The sequence below is a fragment of the Eublepharis macularius genome, chromosome 13, assembly GCF_028583425.1.
Source record: "Eublepharis macularius isolate TG4126 chromosome 13, MPM_Emac_v1.0, whole genome shotgun sequence".
In the NCBI taxonomy this organism is placed as follows: domain Eukaryota; kingdom Metazoa; phylum Chordata; class Lepidosauria; order Squamata; family Eublepharidae; genus Eublepharis; species Eublepharis macularius.
Genome location: NC_072802.1, coordinates 50,451,917 through 50,473,501, shown reverse-complemented (window position 1 = coordinate 50,473,501; position 21,585 = coordinate 50,451,917). Strand labels below are relative to the sequence as shown.

Here is a 21,585-nt window from a genome sequence, read left to right as displayed (position 1 = left end):
CTACTACTACTACTACTACAGCATCATCTAATCCTCTTAATGTGCAAGTCTACAATAAATCAGGAGCTTACAGTCTAAAATTTCAATACAAGGGAGACAATAGAGGGAAGAGATTGAGACAGGGGGAAACTGGGTAAACCCAGGAAAGTTAAAATCTCTCTCTCTCTGGACTTGTATCTGAATATATGCTGAGTAGCAAGCTGATGGCACACTGAATAACCAAGAGCTGACTTTTTCCTTCTTTTCATTTTTAACATCTGTCATTTCTTTACTTCCTCCGTTTTAGAACTATGTCTGTGCTCCAGGCAGCCGGTAGAGATCAGAAGGCTTTCCATCCTGCCCCCTGGAATGCTGGGGATATCCCCCCCCCCGCAAATAAGCTGCCTCTGTATGCTTCATTCAGAAATTCAGACAGCGTCTCTTTCTTCCTGTCTCTCCCCCCAAGACATTTACATAGCTGAGAACACCTGGAATGTTGGCACCCCAGGCTATTGACTGGGCCAACCCTGGTTGCAAAGAAGAGGCTGGAAAAGTAACCAGAACACCTTCACTATTCTGCTGCTTAGATATCTGGTTGTTGCCCTCCCTCCATAGCAAATTCCCCAGAACTTTGTTTTTAACCTGGCTGAAATATAAAAAGTACATTGATCAGGAGAAACCATTGTGGATTGTACCAGCTGAAGTGATTAACCCGAACTTGGAATACAAAGGGAAAGAGTGGCTTACCTTTAAAGAATTAACAGAAATAGAAGATAAGGAGATAAAACTCAAACCAAATGAGGAATTGCCATTCAAATACGGCTGGCTACAATATCGACAGATCAAGGATTTATTTGACTCAGATCAAAGGAAGACAGGTTTTAGAATTAAAAATTCAGAGTTAGAAGAACTTTTGTTAGGGGATAACAATAAAGCAATCTCTAAAATGTATAAACTGTTATTAAAGTGGTTTACAGAAGATGAGACAGTCAAGGTTCAAATGATAAAGTGGGCGATAAATTGTAATAATGAAATAACGATGGAGGCATGGGAGCAATTGTGGAAAAATACCTTAAAAATTTCAACATGTACCAGTATTAAAGAGAATGGCTATAAAATGTTATATAGATGGTATTTAACACCGAAAAAATTAGCCATAGCTAATAATCAGCTGTCTAATAAGTGTTGGAAATGTAAGGAGCATGAAGGTTCTCTATTTCATATGTGGTGGACTTGCGGCAAGGCTAGAGACTTTTGGGCTAGAATATGTGCCGAGATGTCTTTAATACTCCAGTATAATGTCGTTAAAAATCCAGAAATGTTGCTGTTATCTTTACATTTGGAAGACGCTGATAGAAATGATAAGATATTATTGTACTATATGATAACAGCGGCAAAAATATTATATGCACAATACTGGAAGAGAGAAGAAACACCTGAAATTGAAGAATGGATACGAAAACTGTTGTACATGGCTGAAATGGACAAATTAACGAGAAAACTGACAGATCAAGATCCAAAGGGATTTTTTGAAGATTGGAAGAAAATGAGAAAGTACTTAGAAAGAAAATGGGATGTCAAAGGACAATTGTGGTCTTTTGAAGTATATTAAATAAGATATACTTTAGATCTTTACCAGTAGTAACAGACTAATAATTATAGTGTAGGAATATGATCAGAAAACGGGGGGTTGGAGTGCTGTTGGAAGTCAACATTGAAAAGGGGGAGGGGAGGGGGAGGGGAACATATCCCTATGGGAACTGAAAAGAAATGTAGTTGCTTTTAATTTGATTGTATGTTAACCCATCCAATAAAATTTTATCAAAAAAAAAAGTATAACCCTCTGAGGTGGGAACTACCACAGAGAAAATGCGTGTTTTATGGGGCAACGATTCTTTAACTGCATACAGAAGTTCCATTTCACATGCTGAGCTCTTGAAACATGGGAGGATAAAATCTAAACAATAAAGTTGGCATTTTAAAAATCCTTTGACTAAATAAAACAAAAAATGAAACTGAGTTCAGCTTTTGAGATATTTGACTGCAGATCTTCATGGTAGTTTTAGGGGCTCTGCCATGGGGCTCTTCCAAGGGGTTGGAAGGCTAGCATACAGCGGCCATAGTGTGGAACAGCAAATGTTTTGAAACAAGTCACGTCTCTTCACAAACTTTGCAGTATAAGTATCTGGAATGGAGTCATATCCCAATAGTCCAGGAGGGAGATGAATAGTAATTGGGATGTTAGTCTAAGAAAACAAGAAGCATGTGTTGGTTAGAGGCTGAACATGTTTCTGATCTGCTTGCTTTTGTGCTCACTTGCTAACTAATCAACCTGTATTTGTAGGTAAACAGATCAGCATACTGCACATGCATTTTCCCAATAACAAAAAGTTGTCAAGAAAAATGCAAACATGTGCAGAGAAAATGCAGTTTCCCCATAATGGATACAGCAGTGTGTATGTAATGGGGGGGGGGGAGGCAACTGTGTATTTCTTGCACAATTATCTAAAAATAAAAAGCTAAGCTTTGCATGAGGCCCATGCCCAGATCCTGCAATGCAAGATGAACACAAATGTTAATGGTCATTTGATGTTAGCAAAAACAGTTATCTGCCTCCTGGACCACTGAGGCTGAGAGCCCTCGTAGCTGGAAAAAGACTTAGCTAGAACAAGATTTAGTGCATTCAGCAAGTACCAAGCGACAGATCTCAAGAGATCTCAAGCTTTGCAGGACCTGGGAGAGCTCCTAGACAAGAGAGACGTTGCTTCTATGTAAACAGTGTACCTATAGAGCAAAGCAGGCCCTTATAGTACCAAATCCTACTCCTCAGCACATAGCAAGCAGGGATTTAAAGCAGGAGAGCACCTTTTGAGCTGAGAATGAGACAGAGGTGGCTAAGGTCGTGAATGGCTTTAAAGGTATGAACCAGCACCTTAAACTGAACTCAGAAACAAATAGTCAAATAAGATGCTTAAGAAAAGTGTTATATTTTCAGATTGGCTTGTTCCAGTCAAAAGAAGAGCCACTGCATTTTGCACCAGATGAAGTTTTTGAACGATCTTTAAGAGCAGACCCACACAGAGCATGTTATAATAGCTGAATCTCATGGTTACCACAGCATGGATGAGGGAGGCCAAACTGACTGAATCCATAAGGTGAGTTCATTTCCTGGCTACCGTTAGTTGAAAAGAAAAGGCACTCTTAGAACACAATTCACACATTGCAGAGTAAAACGTTGCATCTGGTGTCCTCACCCAGTGTAACAATTAGATGTGAATTTGGGGTTTTCCTCAATTCCCTGGCATAAAGTGCCCAATTCTGATTAGGACTGCAGCGTATATGGAAAAGGGGCTCCTGTCTCCCACCCCCATGCAGTTTTCTTGACCCAAAATGGTCTGGGAGGGGAAAGGGTTGAAGCTCTTTCTCCATACGTGCTATTGTTCCAATCTGCATCTGGCACCACACAAGTGAGAATTGAGGAAAACCTGCAATGCTTGTCTGACTGTTACACAGGGTAGAAACCCCAGAGCCCAGACCAACTGGTATACTCCATAAGGTATGAATTGGCCCTTTAAGTCCCCACACTCACTCTTCCAACAAGACTGGATCAAGAAGCACTCCCAAGCTCTTCACAGAACCTGCAAAGGAAGAAGTCAAGTGGGCCACACAGCCCCTTCTGGGACATCATCTTTAGCATCACTTCCTTCTTGTCTGGATTCAATTTCTCTTGTTCTCCCTCAGCTGCTCAGCCACAACATCCAGGCACTAGCCTAGGTCCAAGACAGCCACTTTTGGAAGCCTATTTAAAGAAATATAGAATGGAGTGGCATCAGCATACTGAGGTTATCAAACCCCAAAGCTACTGACAACTTGTTAAACAGCCTAACATAGCTATTGAAAAGCACTGAAGACAGCACAGATCACTGTGGAATGCCACAGGTTAAGAACTAAATAGAGGTCTCATTAACAACAACTATTTGAATCCTGTCAGAAAAGACCAAAATCATTTAAACAACTTTCCCTTCATACTTATCCAGCCCATGAGATGTAGTGATTATAAAGTGTCAGACTAGGCTAGGTTCTGATCCCCATTCAGTCATGAAATTGACTTTGGATCAGTCACCCTCAACCTGCTTGACCTACAATACAGGGTTGTTTTGAGATCAGAATGGAAAAAGGCAGAACAATGTACAACTCCTTGAAGAAAGGGCAGGATAGAAATAGACAGATCTAGCCCAGTTTCCAAACTACTTAATAAGATAGTGGACTAATAGGATAGAGAGATCTGCCGTATTAAAGGCTGCTGACAGATCAAGAAACACTGACAAGAGAGCTTTGTCCATCTGTGAACAGAAATCATTGATCAGAGTGACTAAAACCACCTCTGTCTCCAAATCAGGCCTGAAACCAGACTGAAAAGGGTCAAGAGCAAATATGTCATCCAAAAATCTCTGAAGCTGCTCTGCCACTGGTGCCTAGGCAGAGAAATGAAGCCCAGTCTTAAGATACAGCAGAATGAGGTGGCAGAGTGTTCAGGAGGTAGAATGGACTAGACCATTTTTAGGTGAAGGATTACATGCTTTGAAGTTTCCTTACACAGCGCACTGAGAGCTAGAATAGAGCCTTTCCTCCTGATGTGCTAATTCTTAATTTGCAGGGAATTTGTACATGGGAAAGCATTTAAAATGTGACTCTCCCCAATTTGTCATCTGAAGTGGTTTAACCCATTCTACCATGTCCAAAGTCTACCTCTTCACTCTGCTGCACATATAGAACAAGCCTTAGACACAAGGCCCATAGTTGCCCCAAATATCTCAGGCTTGTTTCTTTAATAGAGGTCTAACCACAGCTTCCTTCAGAAAAATTCCTTTCAGTCAATGAGGAATTAGCAATATTAGCACCTCTTGTTCCCTTATATCATCTCAATGAGCTTTTAGCAATGAGCCAGATCAGAAATTCTAATTTACAGGAGGTGGCTTTCAGAACTCAAAGGACCTTGTCAGTTGCAGTCAGGGAAATCAATCCCAAACTACCATTAAAATTAGCCCAACCATTAGGGCAGACAGGTCTCCTGCTATGGTAGGAGACCTCTCAACAGTAGCCACAGTTGCCCAACAGAGCAGCAGGGGAAAACAATCGTGACCCCTGGAAATTATGTTATTGTGATCCTCTAGGACTCCCTCCAAACTCTATGGTACAACCAGAAGTGGTAAAAGTATAGTGTTTGCGGGTAATCCTAGAGCATTATGCTGATGGCACTTCAAGTGGACACCTTGGAAGTGATATTGCAGTGTTGGAATGATGCCTGTTTGAATATCTCCACCCATGTACACTTCCTCTACTTTCCAGCACCCAGCTGGCAACCTTACCAACAGTGGTTCTGAAGCAGAGACACACTAACTACATCCAAGCTGGCATCCAAGTTGGATCAGATCAGAGAGCTGTTATCAGCAAAGAATCAAACAAAACTATCATAGGTAATTGCCAATTCACTACCAGTTTGGGACTCAGATCTAGGAGCTATCAAACACCTAATTAGCCTTAATGATTGTTCAGAATTCAGTTGATAAAATGATAGCAAAGAAGAACATAGCGTTTGCCACTTGTTGCCACCTCATAGACTTTAATGGAGTTGTGAATGGTACACAGAGAGAAATAAAGTGGATAATGAGAATTTTTTTTCTGTCTCTTCTGTGATGCTAAGGACACTCAAGGAAACTGATGGGAAGTACAACGAGGACAGACAAAAGAAAGTATTTCTTCACACAATACATAATTCATAGGGAATTTGCTATCACAAAGTGTAGTAATGACCACTGGCTCAAGTAGCTTTAAAGGGGGTTTGGATAAATTCATGGAGGATGAGACGCCTATCAATAGCTATTAGTTATGACAGCCAATTTGGACCTCTTGCCTCATTTACCTCTGAAGATGAGTTGGAAGGAGGAGACAATGGGGGAGAAGATGTTGCCTTCATTCCGTGCTTGAGGACTTCCTGGAAGTATTTGGCTGGCCACTATTGGAACAGACTGGAGTAAATGGACCCTGGATCTGATCCAGCATGGCTTTTTGAATAATCCCTGTATCATGAGAGGTACAGAGCCTTTTTGGCTTTGAGTGCCTTGCAGCTGAAGACCAGGAGCGTGCAGAGGAGGAGAGAGGGGTGGGGGCAAGGTTTCTTCCCACTCGCTTCCCCCAAAAGCCCAGGGAAGTCCTGAACAAAGAAGTGGGACATGAGAGAGGAGCTGGGCCTGAGAGGGAGTGAGGAGTGTGACGGGGGAGTGGGGGGAGCTAATGGGTCCTCTGTGGGGTAAGGCTGGCTGGTTAATGTTTAACTCCAAATGGCCAGAGGCGACTTTCTCTGGGATGCCTTCCAAACCCAATAAACATTAAGCAGACCCACAGAGACGGCAGACACGCTGCCAAAAATAATCGCAGTTCCATGTTAGCTCCATTCCCTGCCAGGTCCTTGGCCTACTTTGCATGGGGAAGCAATCTCATTCCCTCCCCTTTCCCCAGTAAACCCAAAGCTACAGGGACTTATCCCTAGTTTAGTCTGGGCAGTCTATCAACTTCCTAAGACACCCTCGTCCAGAGTTTCTCAAACTTCTGATAGTTGAGGCACGCTTTTTCCCTGAATTACAATTGGAGGCACACTTCACTCTTGCCTCCAAAATGGTTTATGTTTAAAATGTAAGCATACAAGAATGGCCTTCCCTCACAGGAGTCCACCACCTTGTATATCTGTATGAATCATTGTTCTGAGCATCTCTCCTTCAAAAGTAGACAGCCCAGAGCAGCAACTCATGCAGAAATGCAAAAGAACAGGCAACTGTTCCACTGGGTATGATTAAATGATCCAATCATAAGAGACGCAGAAACACAACAGCAGGACTGGAGTCCAGTGGTACCTTAGAGACCAACAAGATTTTCAGGGTATATAAGTTTTCAAGAGTCAAAGCTTTCGCTCACCCAGGTACTTCTAGTGGATTATAAGAAAGGAAGGCCAGAGCAATGAATGATGCAGAACAGAGGAGGCAGATCTCTTGTGCTTTGGGATCACAGAAGCCTTTAATTATTTACCGACTATTTTTGCCACATATTAGCCATTCCTCCATGGCAGCTCAGTGTGCCCAAGACTACAATTTGCAAAATGCTTCTTTAAAAATAGGGTCACCGCTTACCAGCAGCCACAGCCTCTCCTAAGAAGACATGAGAAGCTGCTGACATGCTAAACATAAATTCTTATACCCAAGACTGTAATAGTAATTTGGGGGGCTCTCAAGAGCCACTGATAAAGTCAGCCCTTTTAATGCAGTGAAGTATCGGTCAAGGGAAGAGTCTTGAAGGAGAGCTGCCAATGAATGATAACTCAGTCTGGAGGGCATGCAAAATCTCATCACCAGGCAAATACTAAACACTATACATGCTAACTCTGAAATAGTCATTGTTATTACATGTTGTCAATCAAATGTTGGGATACAGCAATATCTTTGTGCACAAAGAAAAAGAAGACGTTTCTGCAGGGGCAGCAGGCTGTAGATAGACAGGACTGTAGGGGGAGCACTTTCTTTCTTAAGAACTTAGTCCCTTTGTATCTGCAGAATGCTAATCTTAGGCTCTCCTAGAACTTTCCATACATTCTCAAACTAGCTAGGCAGCTAGACTTATCTCTCTACTTTCCTATCCAGCCTGTCTGTTTTAATAATAAAGCTTTTGTTATATTTTGTTAAATCTGTCTGAAATCCTGACTACTGCAAAGGCATTCCATCAACATCAAATACATCCAGTCAAATGCTAAGTAGCATTATATGTTATCTATTAGACACTGTCAAATACTGAAATATAATGTTACAGGGAAAGATCAAGCATTCAAGCAATCAGAGGAAGTATGGAGAATATCTGACATCAAAGTTTACAGAGGGGATTCTGGGGGGGAAAAATTTCATAGTCAGTCCACTCTAAATCCACAGTTAATGGGAGAAGGTGTCAGATCTCTGCTTTAATATCCACATGAACAAGTAAAGTGACCATGTATTAAACCAAACTACTGATCCACCTCGCCCAATACTCTCCACTCAGACTGGCAGCAGCTCTCCTGTTTTTCCCAGCCCTGCTACCTGAGATTATTTAAATGGATATGCTACAGACTGAACAAAGGTATTTCAGCATGCAAGGCACTGGGCTGTATCTCTTGAAATAGGAGCATATGCAACTTTACGCCAACTATCAATAGTTTTCCAGAGTCTCAGGATGCGAAAGGCATTTCCTAGCTATGCTATCCATTCATCTGCAGGAATGGAATCTGAGAACTTGTGCATACGCATCTCATGCTCTGCCACTGTTGCCCAAGGCTTACCTTGTGGTCCAGCAGGACCTTTAACACCAGGAATCCCCGAAGGCCCCCTGATGCCGGCATCTCCTTTCGGACCTGCTGGTCCCGGAGGTCCCTGTGGGGCCAGTCTTCCTGAAATGGAGGTAGAAAAAGGTGCTCAGGGAGAGTTCCACATATTCATATGATCACGATAATGAAATGATAACAACAAAGACCAACAAATGTGGTTGGCTTTAATGAAAAGGGTGATGTTAGGGTCTGAGCATGTTTCTTCCAACTCCTGCTGTGTTCAGAATGGCAGCTGAGCCCAGAAGGAAAAGCACTCTGAACATGTCTAGAGGTGCTTTTTACTCTAGCCAGTCTGCACAGATGGAGAACAGTTGTTCTATTAAAGACTGGTTGTGAGACAGTCTGTAAGATTGGAAGCTGCCTTCCAAGACTGGTAAGCTGTTGCTGTCTTTCAAAGTGGAGCCACTTTTGTGGTTTGTTCCAAAAGTGACATTTGTTGATATGGCCACAAATAATTTTCAGGACCCACTTCTAAACTTACTTCTAGACTCACCTGCAAAGAAAGAACCCCACACTACTTTCTGCCTTCCCAACATGAAATGCAGAACTCTCATGTCAAGAAACACAAAACAAATTTTATTTTTCACATTCAGTATTCAGAATATATAAGGCATTATTGAGCGACAAAGCTGTATTTCACAGCCATTTTGCACACTCTGCAGAGACAAACTCAAATTTTCCCTTGAGCCTCTTCTCTCAGCTCACCCTGTTTATCCTCTTCCAACTCGCCCCTAAGAGTCGTGACCCACTTTTGGTTACCAATCCACAGTTCGAGAGAATCTCCAAGTTACAGGATACATCCCTTAGTGGGAAGCTTGCATATGGGCTGGAGGGGTGAAGTGTAGCAGGCACCTGAATGTGATACTAGCATGGTTCAGGAAGCTGTTTTTCTTTATCAGAGTACATCCACACAAATGCATTTAATGCCGGAGTATCACACATTCAGATCTAGGAAGCTCACAAGATTGCTTTGAATTTAAATGGCCTCACATCAGTACATACCATCCCGCCCTGGAATGGCTGTCCTCAACCTCTCTCCGGGGCCTGGAGAGCCTGCTGAAAAACATAGAGGTTAAGATATAGGCTAGAGTGTTTGTGAACAAGGTGGCATAGCTGTCTACCCTCAACCCCTTTTTCTCTATCGTTCAGGGGCTTCCCACACACTCGGAATGAAGACAGGAATATAGACTCACTTAATGGGCGTTTTAATGCTGATTCAGTCAGGGATGAATATACCAGAATAAGGCAGAGGAGCATGTCACTTGTTCCAGGGCTCCTTAACAGGCCTCTGCTTCCACCCTCCCCATCCTTTCTGACAGTCAGGAGCCTGGAATAGCCAACACCAGGAGGGTAACTCAGGCTTTGGACACTGAGAGCCAAGCTACAAGTGATGCCTGACACAGGTTGGACACGTGTCAGCTTCCCTCAAGTTTTGATGGGAAATGTAGGCGTCCTGGTCTTACAGCTTGGCTCTCCATTTAATTGAAGTTTACAGAACCCCTGCCCCATACCCAGCGCAGGGGAAGGGGGCGCCTAGCAAGAACCTGACGCCTGCACTCTCCTCCCGACCGCATGTTTTCCCTCCCATAGACTGCTGCTCTGTAAACTTCAATTAAACAGAGAGGCAAGCTGCAAGACCAGGATGCCTACATTTCCCATCAAAACTTGAGGGAAGCTGACAAGTGTCCAACCCGTGTCAGGCATCACTTGTAGTTTGGCTCTGACACTGTGCAACAGATAACAGGGCACAGGGTATTGAAGTTAATCAGGATTACTCATGTACCGTGTCCACAGAATCATCTTGCAGACATTGCCTGAAGGATTTTGAATGTTTTTCCTCCACACACCACCATCAGCCTCAACCACAAGGGTTAGAAAATTTGAATTAAAAAAACAAGCTGAAAGCTGATTTCAGTGACTGCGTTTCAATATTCCACTGCTTTCCAGAAAAATGTGGCAAGCATCTTGACTGGTTGGTGCCGGAATGTCATCATAGCAGTGACAACAGTAGTCAGTGTTCCAAAACCATCATTTTGTGGCTGCTCTGCCACATAGCCACCACATAAATATAGTGGTGTTGTGAACTATCAGTGAAGTTTTTGGGAATCTGGCTCCGGAGCCCAAAATGCTGCATGATGCACAATATTTTGTGTATACAGAAATGTACATTAGGAACAGCACTGGCTTGCCTCACAGCATGTTCAATGATTGCAGTGCCTTTTCTGTATGGTATGAGAAATAGTGGGCGGACTGGACACCTCTGTCTACATCCGGCACAGTTCAGAATGTCTCCCTCTTGTTTTTACCACCCCGACAATAGTCCCTGTTCTGGCCACCATCCTCTTTTTTTTGAAAAGAGAAACCAAAGAGATTCTCTCAATAACAAGCCCCTCCCTCTCCTCTCTCTCCTACCCTTATGCACCAAACCAGAAACACATGTTCTGTCAGGGCAAGGGAAGGCCTGATAAATCTTTCCAGCTGCAGAAAATTTAAGCCAAAGCTGGAACCACTGCCCGCCCCCAGAACAGTCCCGGCACCCAGCTGCTTTCAATTTAACCCCCCCCCCCCGCTCACCCTATGTACTTCTAACCACTTCTGCTGCAACGCTGGCGGGAAGGGGGAGGGGAGGTTGGATGGCTGGAGTTGACAGGCAGAAGCAAAACTCTCCTGACCCCATTTCTCTCCAGGGAAGACACAGCCAGTCTTAGGATGCTTCTGCATTCTTCACATGAACTTGGCGAGCATGCTAGACACATGCTGGCCCTCAACCAACCAGCAGATCCTATGTTAGGGACTGTCGATGCGTGCCATGATGCCATAAAAGCACACGAAAGCCACAGAAATGTGGTACTAGCCACAAGATTATGCTTCCTGTGAATTTCAGCACTTTGTTTTTAAAAATAAATCAAAACAAAAAAAAACCTTTATGGTGCAAAGATCTACTTCAAAGAACTGCGGGCAAAGTCCTCACTATGACAAAGAATTGACCGAGCAAAAAGAACTCTGATTGGTTGCTGCTCAGGGTCAAGGATCAATCTCCTTGATGAATGAGTAGCTATTGCAGGGAGCAGGACCCAACCTCCCCCCCCCCCCATCCCCTCCTTAGTCAAGTTGCTAAGGAAAAAGGACGTGGTGTAAAAAATGAGTGCTCTAATTCCCAGAGCAGGATTTAAGTCCAGCGGCACCTTAGAGACCAACCAGATTTTCAGGGGATAAGCTTTCAGGGGTCAAAGCTCCCTTTGTCAGATACTGATACAGATACAGCTCTCTTTGTCCGATTCCCAAAAACCTTCTCAGGATTTCTGCAAACATAGAGTCTCTCTACATGAGGCATCTGACACGTGAAGAACATATATCAGGAGGTGCAATGTTAGCCAGGAAGGGTAGCTTAAAATGACAGGGCTGATGGCAGGGCAATGGCTTTGCTACACACTGGAGCTGTGTGAAGGGGCTGTGAAATGCCAGAAGGCAGCTCCAGTCCATTTCCACTTCTCGCTGCCCTCTGGTTGCAATTCCACACAGTTTTAGACTAGAGAGGTGAAACTGACAGAGCTTTCAGGGCAGCAAAGATGAAATTAACAAAGAGAGGTCTCCCTTGGCTCTGTTTTGCTTCTGGCTAACATTGCATCTCCCTATACTTGACCAACACGCACCCAAGGTGTCTCATGTAGAGAGACTCTTAGGGACTGTATCTTCATACTTTCCAAAAGAATGGCTTCTAGATCCTACCTATTTCTCTTCCCCATGTCCAGTACACTTAGTGTTTTCCTCCCTGTTCACTTACCTTTTATGTTTTCATCCCCTGGGCTCCCCTGAGCTGCCTGAGAGCCCCACAGAGCCACGACGTCTGCAGAGGCATCTCCCTTAGAGGATTGTCGTCGACTGGGTCCCAGGGAAGGCACAGACTCAGCTGCTGAGAGAGTTGCGACCTGGGAACAAGGGGAAGCGTTTCCAGTGATGAAATCCTCAGTGAAGAAGGTGAAGGATGTAACCACTGCTTGAGTATAATGGGGGGGGGCACAAATGCACAAGCATGCACTACCTTTACTTGGGATGGCTCCAAAATGATTCAGGCCTGAGTCAGAACATCCAAACGGCACCTGCTTTTTTACTAATTAACACAGGTCAGTTCATTGGGAAGTTCTTTTGCGCAAGTCTCCATTGAAAGCAACAAGCTTCCACATTCTTGTGCAATTCCCATTCTTTTCAATAGGGGCTTGCACAGGAGAACTTCTCAGTAAATTGTGCTCCCTGTTGTGTCAGAGCGATCAGCTTCCCATTTGGCTACCCTTAACGGCATGCAGAATTTGCCCGATCTCTGAGCGAAGAAATACAGCCTTAGGAAATATGGGCTGAGGGCTCTCAACAAATTAGAATCAATTGCACATTTTGTTGCCCATTAGAAAAGATGGCCTTTCCCTGATGAGCCGAGGTCGGACTTGGTTCCCATTAAGTAGGTTCTGAAGATGGCCTGTTGCCAGAAGGAGCAGAATTCCCTCGCTGCTCCCACTTGCACCCAAGGAAGCCAAGGAATTTGACTTTCTCCAGTCTGTTATGGTCAAGAGGTTTCCTGGATCAAGGTTACAGGAGTGGGAGGGAAATGGCACATCAAGCAGCATGGCTAACACACACCCAAATCAAGAGAGACACTGACCTTGGCTTCCAAGAAACTGAGGCGCTCAAACAGCTCCGACATTTTGCTGCAATTTAAACAACCTGAGGATATAAATCATAGAAGAATATGAAAAAGGCTTAAAGAGGATACCTGTTTGCTTGTTTGTTTCATTTATCCTGCCATTTCAACAAATGGTCTACAGAGATAGCTTACGTCAAAATTAAAGAACAAGACTTGGGTCCAGTCTTTAAGGTACTACTGGACCCAAATTTTGCTCTTTTACTACAGACCAACACGGCTACCCACCTGAAACTATCAAAACTAAAATCCGCCTATGACACTGCCTTACATGGAGTCCAACTCCTGGCCCTTCTAGTTCAGAATTATCTATTGGCAGCACATCTTCAGGATCTCAGGCAGAGAAGAGTCTTTCCTGCCAATTGTATATGGAGCCACTTTCACAAATAACGTAAGTTAAAGTAGAGTTTGTTCTCTTCTTCCCAACAGTTTCCTTACAAAAGTCTTTCCCACTGAAGCACTGTCTACAATCCCTATAGACAAAATAAAAAGGAAGAGATTTAAGTAAAGTTCCTCCTGCATGTGTGTGGGGTGGGGGAGAGCTCTCTTTTGCTCCTGGATTAGAGTAACAACTATAGGAAACCTCTCAACTCTCTAGTGTAAGGTGAGGAAAGGCATAGCATTCTAAGTGCGTTGGGGGTGTGAACACACATTGGGTGCCTTGGAAACAAAATGCATGGAATGCAGTGAACGTTTGTTGTAAGTATTTCTATCCCATTTAAAATATAACTTCTGTCTTCACCCACCATGCTTGCTGGAATGCACTAGGAGCTGCTACTAGGCATCCACATTAGGACTGCAATAATTTTCATTCATTTACACACAATAATGCAAAAGACAAGAACGTTTGCAGGCGGAGGCCCTTCATTCTCATATATGTATGAAAATTTTTGCACATCTGGCAACACTGTCTGCAAGCTTGAAGCAGAAGCCAACTGTTCATGGAATCAACTGGCAAGCCTCTTCATGATGTCACCCATAAACCTTCCCCACCCCCCCAATCCTGGAACAATTTTCACTTTAAAAACAAGTTTTTTCTTCTTCTTTTAAATGAATAAGACAACAAACAAAGAGAGAAATCCAAAAGCACTCATCCAGGGCTTAAATGGTTTTGTTAAAAAATATACCATTGCAGAAACACAGTAAAAGGGTCAAAACTGTGGGCTAATACAGCATCCCTAATATGCGCACCTGTTCTTTTCGTTGCAAAACTGGGAGAAAGAAGGGCTCATCCCACAGCCTAACCTCATGTTAGGGTTGCTAAAAGACACACTCATGAAGCTGCGAGCCAAGCCACAAGTGACGCCTGACCCAGGTTGGACACTTGTCAGCTTACCTCAAGTTTTGATGGGAAATGTAGGCGTCCTGGTTTTACAGCTTGACTCTCCATTACAGCTGCAAGACCAGGATGCCTACATTTCCCATCAAAACTTGAGGGAAGCTGACAAGTGTCCAACCTGGGTCAGGCGTCACTTGTGGCTTGGCTCTGCATACACTGAATCAGACCTTGGGTCCATCAAGATCAGTATTATCTACTCAGTCTGGCAGTAGCCCTGCAGAATCTCAGGTTGATGTCTTTCCCATTACATATTGACCCTTTTAATTGGACATGCTAAAGACTGAACCTGTGACCTTCTGCGCGAAGCATGCAGAGCCACAGCCCCTTTGCCACTTGAAGAAAAAATGTCCTGATCCTTTAAGAGAGGCTTAATACGTGCAAATGAAACTTTTCCAAGCATGGAGGTTAACAAAATCCCGTTATGCCTGTATTAAAGGGACAAGACCACCCTAACTCAGGTCTACGAAAGATTAGAATAAAAGCTTGTTAAATCTTTAGGGTGCTACTAGACTCCCGCTTATCTTTCTCCCTTTTAAAAATTATGGTTTTCTGCAACATAAAATGGCTCCTGCTAGGACATATGTGCACATCATTTAAAAACAAGAGAATGCTTTTTTCTGCTGCTGAATGATTGTTTTTCTTTGCATGCAAAGCTATGCACATTTAATCAGTTAAAACTAATATGAGTAAGATAGCTTTCACTGTGTGAGGGTATACCTGTGGTTTTGTGACGTGAGGTACATTTTCAACAAAACTCTGGGGAAGGTAAGCAGATGGAAAGCTATAGCTGCCTCCCAGGGATGCTTCCACACAGTGACGATTGTTTCTGCTGCTGCAAATGCACAGGCACAGAACATATTCTCCACATGGCTGTTTCACCTACATTTTCTTGGCTTTTACTCTCTCTGGTCACCATTCCCCTCCAACACCTCCTAAAATAACAGAAGCAGTACCTGTAGCTTTATGAAGAGAAGGCCTTCAGTGGCTGTTGCTAGGCAACCACAACAGTATTGCCAGCCTTCAAGCCTTGGTTTCTATTAGTAAAAGGCAAGGTTTGTGGGGGGGGGGGAACCCTTTCCAGGGCTGTTTTGGCTTCTGAGGGAGGACTCATCAGGGCCAGCAGCAACCATCAGGCCACATGTTACCACAACTTGCATGACTTATCCAGGACTTGCTGCTTGTTACTGTTCAACAGCAGCCACCCTATCAAAGCCAGTGTAGTATAGTGTTTAGTTTCCTAATAGGATATGGGAGACCCAGGTTCTAATCACCACTCTGTCATGGAAGCTCACTGGGTGACCTTGGCCAGTTATATATTTTCAGCCCAACCTACCTCACAGAGGATAAACAGAAAGAGTATATAGTGTGGGGATGGGGATATATGGGAAAATGCTCTCCACAAATCCTTGTAGGTTTCCCACTGTGCAACTGGGCCTGGCCCAATGGCCAGCACCACATAGCTGGGCCATAATTTTCCCAGGTAGAGGGTGCCAGGTGGAGGAGAGAAAGCTGAAGACAGGGAGCTGATAAAAGTAGTTTGACTGCTAAGTGAGAAGGAGAGAAGGAAGCAGGAAAAGTGGAGAAGGTATGAGGGCTTTCAGGGAAAGGAAAGAGGAAATAGCAGGGGAGGGGAAAATGAGATTCTCCCTGCACATTCTTGCAGGTTCCCCATTTGTAGCATTATAATCTATTGCCACAATCTACTAGTTCCTTTGAATTCCCAATTTTCATTTTTAAAAAGTAGGGCAATAATCCTTTTCACTGTGGAGTTATAAGAAGGAAAGATATAGCAAAACAAAACAAAGGCCGTCGTCACACGGGCATCTGTTCCGTTAAATTTACAGCATATAGCGTCATCGCTGATATCGGCACAGTAACATTTCTTTGGGTCACCTCGCGTTTCTTCACACTCCCAGCTGTCCACACCTAAGCGCTCTGTTCTGTTCTCTCTAATGGGCGTAGAAGCAGCTCCCCCCCCCCTTTTAATTTTTTTTTTGGCGTTTAATTCCGCTATAACGGAATAACATTAGATAAACGTGCCGGTAGCCCAACCCAGAACGACACTGATAGGTTGCCCTTTTTTCCCGCCCATGGAGTGGCCAGAACATTGGTTGACCCTTTTACTTTTCCAATTTTGAAATTATATAAATAGCCCTTTCTCTAATGGCAATTCAGTCATTTTTACTTGTTTTATTCGGCAGAAAATTTTCATTGTGTGATGTCGTTATAGCGATATAAAGACATTATTACAAAGAAAGGGGGGGCGTCGCGGGAGAAATGGATTCTGGGATTGAGGAGAGAAAAAAAGGGTGGGCCTATGGTGTGGCGAGGCGAAAAACATCGATGTGAGGCATTCACACTGAGGCACAAAATATCGCGACTATCAAGCACAAAGCAGAAGAGAGAAAATCGCATCAGTGTTGGAATAAGGTGGGTGTTTGCTGGGAAATTGCGCCATTTTCGCGTTAAATAGAAGCCCGTGTGACAACGGCCAAAAACAGCTAGCGACAGTCTTTTGTTTAGATGAAATCTGGAAATCTGGAGGAGCTAGTAAATAGTGGCAGTAGATGGTTATAATACCATACTGACATAGCATTTATTTATTTATTTTTAAAAGACAGGAAACAGACCTCTGGTGTCACAATGGGAGAAATCAAAGTGGGAAGGGGCTGAGAGAAGGAAAATGGTTCTGATGTGGGCAAGACCTTGAATAATACACACCATCCTGTTCAGACCCTCTGGTCACATGTTTGGATTGTTTTCTTCCCAAAAACATTTTTGAAAAAGGTATTGGTGAATTGTTGTTCTAGATGGGGTGCAACACCCACTGGCCCCTATATGGCCATGGCCTTCTCCCACATTGCTCACAGCTGAGTCTAGCAACCATTTGATTAAGCCACATGTCATGATCAGTTCACCATCCAAATGTCTGAAGCAGCCATTTGGGTGCCAAACTGAAGGAGGTTAGCAACATAGGAGGAAATCTGCATACTGCAGTGCTGCTTCTGGAGTCCCTGGATCTGGTTGGGGTGGTATTGAAAGTATATGTCCCCTGCACACCTGCAAGTCTGCCTTAGACCCAATGGAGGTAACGTGGAAAGAGGATGTTCTATAAGTGCTTACGACTCTCCAGGTGGGACTCTGTGATCCACCTGAAGATTTAGATCCATGGGATGAAGATAGATGCTCTAGAAAGTTCATGTATAATATTGTAAAAATATGGCAAAATACAGAATCATGTAAGCATGTGTTTATTTAGCATGCAGCTTGACTGTGCGCATACCAGGCCATTGGAGCCAATTCCCACACTGCATGGATTAGTGTCTTATGCTGTAGAACCAATTCTATTAACTCCCTGGCAAGTGGCAGGCATGACAAACCCTTCCCCAGCCATAATGGGGTGAAAAACTAACACTCAGATTTTTACCCATGTCAAGATTCCCCAAATTGCACATCAACATCCTGCTGCCCATCAGAGGCAGTTGAGAATGATCATGAAGCGGACAAGCCAAAGTGAACAGAGCTAAAACGAATGTTCAAAGAGAGCCATAAAGAACTGCAATGTGCTGCTTACTGCATTATATGATCTGATCATAGAGAACAGAGCAGCGCGATCAATCACCTCCTGAATTTTATCTTAATGGCTGACTCAGCGAATTCACATTCCTTATTTGGTTGTGCTTCAGTTTGGATTTTTACAGATAGTTCTATGAAACTTTCAAATGGTTGTAACCTACTTCGAGTTTTGTGTTTCAAGAAGGAAGGAAGCACATATATTTAAAGAACAAATAAATAATGAATATATATCTCAGTGACTCTATGTGGTCCACTAAAGGCCAGATGACACGCTACACTTAACACATGGTCCCATTGGGGACTAAAAGTATGATGCCAGCTGCAAGTTCTCCATAACAATTCAACTTAGAATCATCACAGGGGCTCAGTTCTGGTTAGGACTATACTGTGCTTGTGGGGCTCTTGCTGACCCTGGGATGTATTATTTGCCCTGTTGAAGAGCTGCACCTGCAAGCATTCAGTACACATCCAGCCTCCTAATGGGACAAATAATGCCTCCTGGGCTATTTCACAGGACCGCCCCCCATGCCATGGTCCCGATCCAAATCAAGACCCTGTGCGTTTCTAAACTGATTTGCCATGGGGAACTCATGGCTGCCATAAGACTGCAAGTCTCCGTGGTGATCCTGTGTAAAATGTAATGTGTGCTTTGGACCTAAGATGACTGTTGCTACATCATAAGTGTGGCAGAAATGATCTGAAGGTGCCTTTGTTGCTATGGAAACACATTCAGCAGACAATGCAGCCACATTCTATATGTTTCTAGTATATCAGGCAACAGGTCTCTGTAAGTGTACCTATTGGCTAATACCTGCGTAATGTTTCTAATATGTAAAAAAAAAAATGGTAATGTGAAGGAGGAACATATAAACAATTAAGCATATATGGACTGCTCAGCTGAAGCCTGAGGGGGAAATCCGAGACAATCAAGACAATCCTAAGCAAGTCTTCTCAGAATCTTACTGAATTCTGCTCAGTGGGGCTTACTTCCAGGAAAGTGTTCTTAGGATTGCACTGTAAGAACAAGTCTAGCATTCAGAATGCATGACATACTTCTTTTTCATTTTACTCCTAATTGCTGGTTTTATCATGTTATTATGCTGCCTCTGATGCTGATACTCTTAATATGTTACTGTTTTATTAGCTTGGATTATTTATGGCAACTTCTACTGCTTGTGCTGTTTTTACTGCAGCTTGATTTTTTTAATGTGGTGTTTTTAAAAAATTCTTTGTGAGCGCTACATTTTGTAGATGGGTATGACAGAAACCCCCCAGAATAAACTAAAACAATATACATAGGCATGAACGCACACCATAATTGAAGTAGGAGGTGCTTTCCTAGATACTCTACCTGAATAGGTTGCTGGTCGGACAGGTAATCTGTGCAAAGGAGCACTTCCATGCCCAGCATTGTGAGCATCCAGATAACTGACGCTCTCTGAAAAGACAAAAACAAAAAAGACACACGTGAATCACTTAATGCATAATCCACTAGGTTGTTCTGCCCCCAAAGGATTAGGCGAGTAGTCTGGGTATATTCCTAGTCCTATTGCATTGTTTATTGGAGGTCCTTGCTATCTGATTGAACAGTTTTTTAAAATTTTGCAATCCTTCTTGAGTCTCAGTGAGAAAGGCAGGCTATAAATGAAGTAAATAAATGAAATTAAAAATAAATTAAATTTTCTTGGGCTCTTCATTGTTCCCAGATAAACAGGTAGTAGAATCAGTGAGCTTCAGGCTTCTTTTACCAGCTGGAAAACATTAACATAGCCAATGCCTTGGTAGTAGATAGATTAGACTACTACAAAGTAGTCTTTGCAGAGCTGCCTTGAAGGAAGTCTGGTAACTTCAGCATGTATGAAATGCAGCAGCCAGAACACTAAAGGAATCTGGTGTAATGAGCAGCCAACTGAACTGGCCTCCAATTTGTTTCTGGGCCAAATTCAAAATGCTGGTGTTGACCTTTGAAGCTGAAAAGGGTTGATGCCAAAGGACTTGAAGGCCTGTTCCCCCATCTACAAAAAGGTCTGAATTCAGATAAGGGGGGAAGGGCCTCCCTCTGGTAATGAATTTTTGACAAGTGGCAATTCATAAGGGGGAGGGTCTTCTCAGCTGCAGTCCCTCAGCTGTAGAACTCCCTCCTCCAGGAAATATAATGCACCCTCAGCGGTAGGCCTTGTGGCATAACCTGAAAGCATATTTATTCTGGAAAAGCTTTGAAAGGATGTGATTAAAATCATAAGAAATAATATTATGCTTTTATTTTTACGTTTTTATTGCATGTTATGATTTTATTCTGGGAGCTGCTTAGGTGTTCATTTTGGTGAATAAATTCACTAAATAAATACAATAAATAATTGTATAGGATCCAAATTGATTAGTCATACTACATCAGAAGTTACATCATTCTATATCTGTATATCTCCCTCCCTGCAGGTTTTGATTGTTGATTATTTTTAGTGCAGTGGTCATTCTATTTTGGTTACCTTTTACTTCTCTAGTATCAGTGTTGACAACTGCAGGACCTAGAGCTAAATCAGTCCTCCAAAGAAATAGCAACTGGGGGTAAGACACGTAGAAAGCAGTCCTAAGCAAGTCTACTCAGAAGTACATTCTCTAGTATTCAATGAGGCTTACTCCCAGGAAAGTGCCCTTAGGATTGCAGCTGTAGAAGAGGCAGTGCTGCTCCATAGTTACTTTATGCTGTTTTTATGCCCCTGGCTTGTTTTTAATGGTTTGTTTTGTTTTTAATATTGATAATTTATTATTTTTATAATTTTGTGGCATTGTTTTTACTTGTAAGCAGCCTCGAGCAAAATTCTGGAGGGGAACAGAGGAAGCATAATAAAAATAAACTTGTCAGCATGGAATAGTAAGAAGTCTGTATTGGCTCACCCTTTGCATTCTTATTTGTTTATTAAAATATTTATACCCCACCCTTTTAAAAAAATATTCAAGGCAGCTGACTAGAGTTTTAGCAACTAATTAATAGTAATTATTACAAAAGAAAACATGTAGTAGAAAAAAAACCCTTCTTCTCAAAATTGTATATTGTCCTACCGATATTGCTTCCTGCCAGAATGGCACTAAAGTGTTGAAACATTACTAGACAAGCCCCTAGGGAACACACTTTATTCATTTTTTCACTCAATAGAGATTTAAGCCTTTTTAACAGATAAATTCCAGTGCTGTAACCATTAGTGTTCTGTAGCAGCAAAAATAAGAGTAATAAATTAAAGGAATTTCATAACACCTTAAGGCCTAAGAGATTTATTGATGCCTAAAGATTCCTCAGATACATGAAGTGAAACCTCAGTCCCTGCACAAGGTTTTTTTTCCCCCCATCGTTTGAAATTAACCTCTCTAGAATCAGCCACGACGGCAGCAACATGTTGGTGGTTCTGGCTCTGCCCCTGTCAGGTACAAAGTGTAGGCTAGGATTTAATTTTAACCACTTGACCTCAGAAAAGTGGTGTGTTTTAAATAAATGCATTCTATTAAAAGCAAAAAAGGGGTGCACAAGTGAGAGGAGATGGATCTTACCCTGCAATCTGTTGCACAGGCCTTTTTCTCCCTTCCAGGCTCACTTCTGTC

The 21,585-nt window shown here is 42.8% G+C and overlaps 1 protein-coding gene across 4 annotated transcripts in view; it reads right to left on the bottom strand.

Moving 5' to 3' along the window:
* Positions 1 to 21,585, bottom strand: part of EMID1 (EMI domain containing 1) — a 75,307-nt gene that overhangs the window by 22,319 nt on the left and 31,403 nt on the right. For 3 of the 4 annotated variants that reach the window (XM_054996184.1, XM_054996186.1, XM_054996188.1), the window contains exons 4-8: positions 19,343 to 19,429; positions 13,038 to 13,099; positions 12,168 to 12,312; positions 9,386 to 9,439; positions 8,339 to 8,446 (exon numbers count right to left, since the gene is read on the bottom strand). In XM_054996184.1, coding sequence (XP_054852159.1) covers positions 8,339 to 8,446; positions 9,386 to 9,439; positions 12,168 to 12,312; positions 13,038 to 13,099; positions 19,343 to 19,429 — 456 coding nt within the window. The remainder of the gene's footprint in view (positions 1 to 8,338; positions 8,447 to 9,385; positions 9,440 to 12,167; positions 12,313 to 13,037; positions 13,100 to 19,342; positions 19,430 to 21,585) is intronic. The other variant, XM_054996185.1, reaches the window with a different exon arrangement.